Source organism: Priapulus caudatus, unplaced genomic scaffold (assembly GCF_000485595.1).
Source record: "Priapulus caudatus unplaced genomic scaffold, Priapulus_caudatus-5.0.1 Scaffold294, whole genome shotgun sequence".
Taxonomy (NCBI): Eukaryota; Metazoa; Priapulida; class Priapulimorpha; order Priapulimorphida; family Priapulidae; genus Priapulus; species Priapulus caudatus.
Window position 1 is genome coordinate 100,547 of NW_014577355.1, and position 8,616 is coordinate 109,162.

Genomic DNA, 8,616 nt, shown 5'->3' on the forward strand with positions numbered 1-8,616 from the left:
CGCTCTCTTGCTCTCTGTCTCCCTCTCTCTTCCCATCTTCACTCTCTTCCTCTTCGCATACTATCCTAACGACACCCTAATCGCGTTTTTCATCGTTGTCATTGCTGACACACTTCTTTTTTCTTTTCTTTTTCATCGACCAAGGTTGGCATGATGTTGCCTCCTTGAGTCGGGAACATTTTGTTCCTTACAAGGCAATACTAGTCCGGGTTCGCCGTCCTCCGGGCTGGGTATTTTGATCGTGACACGATCACTAAGCATGACACACTGGCTGCTATTTAATGTGACTACCTGGCTTCATGCTTCCTGTGTCTGTGTCTGTGTGTAGGTGACCATTAATGATCAGGAAGACTTCGGTGACTACCGGTGCATCGCTAGGAACGCTTACGGTGATGCCTCGCGCAGCTTCATGATCGAACAGGCCTGTAAGTATAGCCTGCAAATCCACGCAGTATATCAATCAATCCAATTAATTAGTTAATAGGATTTTAGGATCAGTTAATATCAGTTAATAGGATAATGAATTAATATAATTATTAGCGTAATGTTATGTAAATAAATGAGTGATAATTAAAAATACTGTTATTTTATATAATATATGAATTAATTAAGTATATATATATATATTTGAGCAATCATATTGAAATTAATTAATTATATAATTTGTTTAATAATATATGAATTAGATTAACTTTATATAGTCATTTCATTTATTGTTTTGAGAACTGGTCAAGTTGTCTTTGTCAAACTGAATGAAGATTGCTCGAGTTTTCCAAGCAAATTATTTTGTCAAACTCTAAGGGATAAATTAATTACATAGATTTATAATAACAAACTAATTGGTAAGATTATAAATGAATCATAATGTTATCAGGAGGCCAGTGAGCAGTAGCAAAGATGGTGGGGATAAATAGTCAGCATGAGCGTGAACAATAATGAGAGGCTAAGGAACAGTGATTAAGAAAAATGTTAGAAAAAAATGCAAGGAGGGTGATTAAGATGACAGTGCTAAGGAGAGTAGTGAATAAGTAAATAGGAAGGAACAGTAAGAAGGAGGGTGATAAAGATGACAGTGCCAAGGAGAGAGTGGTGAATAAGTAAATAGGAAGGAATAGTCATGAGGCGATGAGTAATTAAGGAAGCAGATGAGAAGTAATTAAGAAAGCAGATGATGGCTAATTAAGGAGGAGGGAGGGAGGGAGGAAGAGGGGGAAGAAGAAGAAGAAGAAGCTGATGCTGATGATGGTATTGTTGTTGTTGTTGATGATGATGATGATGATGATGATGATGCCGCTGCTGCTGCTGCTGCTGATGATGATGATGATGATGATGATGATGATGATGATAATGATAATGATGATGATGATGCTGCTGCTGGTGATGATGATGATGATGATGATGATGGTGTCTTTCTCTGCAGTCGTTCCCGGGGAGCCGGACTCTGTAGACATCATGGAGGATGAGGTTACACCGACCAGCGTCAGTCTGCGTGTAGAGGAGCCTTCAGACAGCGGTACACTGTCCGTGGCTGCCTTCACCGTGGAGTGGGTGAAGGACGATGCGCAGTGGGAGGACGCACAGAAACGCCAGTACGATCTCGGTAGGTTGCTGCTGCTGCGACGATACTCCGTGCTTGGGAGGGTGCGCGCACACGTATGTACTCACGCACGCACACATACTCACAAACGTATGCAGGCACGTACACTGGTTGACGCACGCACGCACGCACGCACGCACGCGCACACACGCGCGCACTCACACACACGCACGCGCACGCGCACACACGCACTCGCACTTGCACGCATGCACACACACTTTAATTTTAGAGAGGTATAGGCGGGATACAGCCTTCAATATACTTGGTGTGTTCGCTCCATTCGTCTGTAATTGTATATGCCAATGGTGTTTTTATATCGGGAATATACTGGGCTCAATATACTTGGCTGGTCCCCTCGATAGTACGGCTGATAGTTTACACACTAATACATACTCTCTTTATATCAGGCATATGTGCATGCCTGCGTGTGTTCGTGTATGTGTGTTCGTGTTCGTGTGTGTGTGTTCGTGTTCGTGTGTGTGTGTTCGTGTTCGTGTGTGTGTGTTCGTGTACGCTTGCGTTGGTGCGTGCGTGCATGTGTTCGTGTATGTTTGTGCGCGTGTGTGCGTGCGTGTGTTGGTGTATGTGTGCGTGTATGCTTGTGTGCGTGTGTTCGTGTACGCTTGCGTTGGTGCGTGCGTGTATGTGTTCGTGTACGTTTGTGCGCGTGGGTGCGTGCATGTGTTTGTGTACGTTTGTGCGCGTGTGTGCGTGCATGTGTTCGTGTGTGCATGCGTGTGTTGGTGTATGTGTGCGTGCATGTGTTCGTGTGTGCATGCGTGTGGTGGTGTATGTGTGCGTGTATGCTTGTGTGCGTGCACGTGTTCGTGTATATCTGCGTGCGTGCGTGCGTGCGTGCGTGCGTGCGTGCGTGCGTGCGTGTAGGGGACATTGCCCTCTGCGTAAAGGGGTGCTAGTATGCACCAGTAATTCAGTAAGAACCCTTTATAGATAAAGTGATAACCCTTCATCCTCTCACACACACACACCAGTGCTACTGCTCACCATGTAAACACACCCGAGTTACACACGAGTTAATCCCTCACTATCTATATGCACGTGAGCGCTAATCCATAATCTCATTATTTGTACAACAGTAGGGATCCTAATCTCAATAGTCACACGGTGCCGTTTACATGGCAACACATGGCAATAGGAGGTGAACAGGTGGAGTCTTTTCACCATGTCAGCATGAGTGAATAATAGTATGCACGTACAACTATTGTAGCTGTAACAGTACTATTATCAGTAGTGGTAGTGGTAGTGGCAGCTATGGCAGTGTAGCAGTGTAGCAGTGTAGTAGTGTAGTAGCAGGTGTTACAGCGCGTGTTCTGTATTGTTACAGAGGCTCCCATCATCGTTGATGGCCTGCAGGCGGACACGCTCTATCGCTTCCGTGTCGCAGCTGTAAACCCTGTAGGCATGGGCGCCTACAGCCGCGAGCTGACACACAAGACGGACGCCATGCCGGCGACAGACGTGCCACTACACGGACAGAGCGTCGACGACGGCCCTGGCGGCGGCGCGGCGGCCGTGGCAGGCAGCGCCGCCCTGGTGGCAGCGCTCACGTTTGCGCTGCTCGCGTGAGAGTGAGGAGTGGGAGGTGGAGAAGGGGAATCGAGCGTGGCATGGGGAGGGGGGGAGGGGAGGGTGGAGGCGGGGGCGTGGGTCCCCTGTGCCGAACACCACAGGTCGTCTTCCTTAAGACGTCTTTCTAGGGGTCGCCACCAGGGCAAGGTGATGGTGTCACGATAAAGTGGTGACGACAAGGATGGGGATAATGATGATGATGATGATGATGACGATGATGATGACGATGACGACGACGACGACGATAGTGATGACAACAACGATGATGATGATGACATCATCAACCAACTCTTGGTTAATGCAATAGGAAATTTTTTCTAGGCATCCCATATCCACGTTTGTGCTGCCCTCGCCACCAGGGGGCGTCAGTTAGCGGTCTGTCGCCAAACGAATCGTCCAGAAACATCAGGGTTTTCATAATAATGAGAGGCTGACACATTACTAGCTCTTGGACAATAGTGTTGGATGTGAAACGGGGAATAGCAGTAAGAAAGAGAATGAGAGCGAGACGAGAGGGGGAAAATTACGTAGAAGAGAGACAGTGTGAGAGGAGAGGTGTGAGAAGTGAGAGGGGAGGTAAGAGGAAAAGTGAGAAAAACTAAGAGGCGGACAGGAGATAAAGGAAAAGGAGAAAAGAAGGAGGAAATCAGAAAAGAAGAAAGGAGAGGAGAGGCAAGGAGAGAAGAGGCAAGGAGAGAAGAGGATGTAGAAGGGAGAGTGAGGAAGGAGAAGAGTAGGAGTTTATGAGAGTTGTTTAGGAGAGTAAGGAGTTCATGCTTATTTATTCTGGTATTGACTTCATGGTGTATCCAGCCACGTTGTTATGATGCATACAGGATGCGGCAGCGGCGGCCAGCAACCACTGGTTCATTACCAACCACACCCACTCTTTCTCTGTGTCTGCGCGTACTCTCAACTTTACCTGAGGCTGTGCGCGACGCGTACAGTCCCCGCCCGCATCCATCCATCCACCTAGCACTGGTGGATGGTGGCGCCCTCCAGTGTGGAGGTTTGAAAGTTTTCATGGCGGTAATCGTGTATTCAGGATGCGTCGTTTCCGGCTTTCACGCAGCCTAGTGGACGGTGTCGCCCTCTGGTGTGAAGATTTTAAGGTTTTAATGCGAGTCGCGGATTCATGGCGCCGTTGACTTCGGCGTCTGTATACTAATGGGGTGCTAGCTTGTTATATAATTATATAGCCGTAAACCCTGTGCCATCAATGTCGTTGTTCTCTCTGGCCCCTCGACTTGCCAAAACTGTAAATACTCGCATGTTGCGCACGCGTTTTCAGTCTTGTCTTCTCTCGCAATATGTGTTACAAAAGAAAACTGCACGTTTTTCTACCTCTAGGTTTTAATCGGAGCGGAATCAACGATTTTATTGCGTGCTCGTGACGTTTGGTGTAGATGGCGCTCGCAACGCGCATCTAAAGATGGCGGGGCGACGTGCGCGCGGTTTTCTTTCTCGCGAGAAACTGTGAGATTTTTTTTTATAGAGAAGTGCGGACGAAGTTTGAAGTTCGTAGCATGACTGTTCTGATGTTTATATCGACGCTGCACTTGCGCCCCCTTGCGATGTGATTGCGGTAGCGTCGACTGTTTTCTTGCTCGTGAGCGCGTTTCTGTGTGTTCTGTGCGATGAGTCTCTCGCTGTACTGATTGTTTGTAGGTGTGAGATCGCAGTGGGGTGGCGAACGTGTGAACGTATACGCTGTTCACCAAGTGTTCGGTGTTACCCGTTGTTCACTGCATGGTTCATTGCGTATTTCATGTTTGCGTTCACCATGTGTGTGTGTTCACCATGCGTGTTCACCATGCGTGTGTGTTCACCATGCGTGTTCACCATGCGTGTGTGTTCACCACGCGTGTGTGTTCATTATGTGTATTCGCTGTGCTTGTTCCATACGTGTGTTCACTATGCCTGTTCTACGCCTACGAACTTTACTACGCTTGTGCACTACAGTTGTTCCTCTCGTGTGTTCACCACGTATGTTCTCTACGTGTCGCCATGCTTGCTGTTCTCTTTTGACTTCTTCGTCATAATAGATGTCGCTGGTGTTCGCAGTGCTTAGCCTAGCGAGTTCGCGTGCGCCGGCATCATCATCTGTGACCTTTACTCTTCTTTCCTACCTGCGTGCCTCGTGCTACAGTCGGCATACATCGTTGCCAGAGGCAGTCGTATGCCCCGGTGGGCTGTGGTCGACTCCCTGACCGCTGGCCGTGTGGGGTCATCGAGCGTCTGCTGGGTCACCCCCCATCGTCTGCTGCAAGCCGCAGCAGGGACGATGGCTAGTGGGGCTAATAAAGTTGATCTCAGTTATCAGATCCAAATTAAGTTCAAAATAACTTACCCTGACGAGAAATTTTCGTCCGTCTCTCCGATAGACTTCCTCAGGAGATGGACGAAAGTTTCTCGTCAGTGTAAGTTATTTTGAAGTTAATTTGGATCAAACCAAGAGTAGATAACAAACTTAGTTAAAAATCTACTCTTAATAAAGAGTAGATAATGTTTTATTATCTACTCTTGATCTAACTGAGATACACTTTATTAGCATGTAACTATAGAGATCCGATGAAATTATTCAATCATCTGATGGCTAGTGGTGACTCATCGTAATGAAGAGGGGGGGGGCATTGCCAAAAACATCATAAATAGTCACGATGTCATAAAAATAGTAAACATATGTGAACTTTAGTCGTGAATGTTGCGTGAAGTTTTTGGGGGTTACAATTCGTATTCATGACGTTTCCTGGTGTTTCTGATGACGTGGCCCTGGTATCTTTTCTTCGCCGTGAGCGAGATTTCTTAAATCTACGTGTGCGATTGAGTTGACCAATCGCACGAGATCGCGTCGCTGTACCTGTCGTTGATTGGCGCGTCGCGCGCGTGTAATCACGTGACCGTAAACGTACCGGTAGTGAAATACTAGCGGGTTGTCTGCGCAAGTCGGTCCTCGCTTGAATGGTCGCTAGTGGCGCTGTAAGCACGCTGCGGCGAGGCGAAGACTAGTTGGATTGCGGACGTGTTCTTCCTGTCATTGTGCGCATGCCCGTGAAAGCGATGTACATTTTAATGCTCATGACCGTCAATCTCGGTTGTAACATAGTAGTAGCGACATAGTATCCGGCCGCAGCCGCTCAGCGGCAGCACCCTCCATCTGCGGCTGATTGCCGGCCGCCATGTTAGTTTTAGTGACGTAGATTGTATAGCGTGTTTTCCGTGTACGCGTGTCTGTATACTTGTGGCAAACCGTGGCGACGTGCGCGCCACCTGCTGGAGGGCGTGGTTCAACGTCGGTACGATCCCGCCCGTCACCTGCGCATGCGTGACAGGTACTGTGTATGTAGTCATGTACATGCACTTTGTCATCCAGCTTCTTCTCATCAGATAATACTTACTTAATGTGTGCGTTCCCTGCGTAACATAGTAATGGTGATTATATACACTGAAAACGTTCCACATATTTTTGGCCCTATTTCACTTCAGATAAAATGAAAATAATCTGGTAATCTAACGGAACCTCGGACGTTGAAGATATGTGCCGCGCGAGGTCGCCACTGGTGGCTTCTCCTGTGGTGGTGGCGTGGATGTTCACGTGATGTGAACTGTGTCGATTCGAGCACACGCTTTGCTTCTTTTCCATCTTACAGCGTTGCTACGCTAAACGTAACCTCACAGCGTTACATTATCGTATCTACTTACAGCACCACATAATATGTATATGTATCACTTACAGCTGAGCATGACATGTATGTCTGGTCACACTGTGTGCTGGTCACAGCACGTAGCATGCTGTGCGGTGCTGTACCTAGATATATATATATATATATATATATATAGCGTAACGAGACCACGTTGGGTGTAAAGTTCATAGTAACGGTTTGTAGTTTGATGTGTGTGTGTGCGATTGTATGCGATGGGACATTGGTGTAACGTAACATGTAACGTAACAACAGAAGTGTGTGCTTCTGAATCTCAAAGAGCGTGCGCGTGTGTAGCGAGCGAGCGCAGAGCCACCTGGAGGGGGGATTTTAAACGATTTTACGATGCGCGATGTCACGTGGTATTTTCGATGACGTAGCTCTTAATTGTTCACTCTTGATTCCACGGCGTCGGATTCTGTGGGATTTTTTTTAGTTTAAATGTTTCAGACTTGTATGCTTTTAGCTTGTATGCCGACTATGCAATGTCATGGTTGACCCTCAACATAAAGGGAAAAATATAACTATTATTTCAAAGATTTGACATTTTTGTCCGTTTGTGGTGTTCGTTTAGACAAGGACGCAGAGAAAAGCACAAGAGCACGAAAATTCTACTGAAAATGTGTTTACTCCATTTTTATATTTTTTATAATTAAATATTAAAATGTTTTGATCATAAAATGTGAGTATAGATCAGAAGAAGGTCACACCTCTACATTCGGTCAGTTAATGTTTAAGCACCATTTGCATACACGTTCACACAATTAACAATCGACTTACAGCACTATCCAACTATCGCGGTCGCCGTATGACGGGTGGCGCCACCGTGTGACAACAAACCCAAGCTAAAACACCCAGTAGACGCTCCTACAATATTCTAGCTGGCAAGAAACCACTTCGTAAAAATACTGAACGTCGATTTACAAACACGACATGGATCTGACCGTAGAAAGATCATGACACGCAGGTGATGTAGGGAACATTTACGAAGTACGTCATTTCCTTAACGAACACAGAAACGGTGTTCAGTGACTAGCGTCTAGTTACGATATCCTTCGCTACTGCATCTGTAAAATCACTGGAGAAGTAATCTTTTACTGAAGCGAATACTTACTCGTAACTAGAGCCACGACTAAACTAGCTCTAGTAACTATAGCCCGCGTACGGGTGCCGCTGGCCACCGGCAACCGTACGCGGGCTATAGTTACTAGAGCTACGACTAAACCAGCTCAAAACAGCAGCAGGAGAAGACGATACCACGCGATTCTAGCGTTCTATCAGTAACATCGCTATCATGTGATAAGCGAAATGCCACTATTTATAATAATAATAATAATATTAATAATTATTAGTATTAGTTAGTTATGATTACAGATAGGGGAACGTCGCTAGCATCACGCGTTAGTATTCTGATTGATAGAACGCCGAATCACGTGCACGTGAACATGAACATGTAAACCATGTTCTGCTTCGAATTTCTAATTCACATTCTCCAGATAAAGCCACGGATCAAAACCTGGGTAGACTACGCCATACGTCACGACCAGTATATAGAATACAACTGCAGCGTTATTTTTCAGCGTTATAGTAGGGTCAGGCTTAGGTGGTCGGTGGGGCAGGGGTGGGTGGGCTAATGTGCCCCTGGATTATGTCTTGTTGGGTTGACTTGTAGCGTACTCTACCCGAACATCACCGCTTGGCCAGGTCTAGCGTTTACGTACCATTCAT

At 46.6% G+C, this 8,616-nt stretch overlaps 1 protein-coding gene across 1 annotated transcript in view; it reads left to right on the plus strand.

Annotated features, from left to right (window-relative positions):
* The window catches only part of LOC106808666 (neural cell adhesion molecule 1-like), a gene marked incomplete in the record, with an annotated part of 92,319 nt that extends 84,892 nt beyond the window's left edge, over positions 1-7,427 (plus strand). The window contains 3 exon segments of the mRNA XM_014811483.1: positions 329-425; positions 1,421-1,600; positions 2,943-7,427. Of these exon segments, the coding sequence (XP_014666969.1) occupies positions 329-425; positions 1,421-1,600; positions 2,943-3,184 (519 nt within the window).
* Between the last annotated feature and the right edge of the window lie 1,189 nt (positions 7,428-8,616).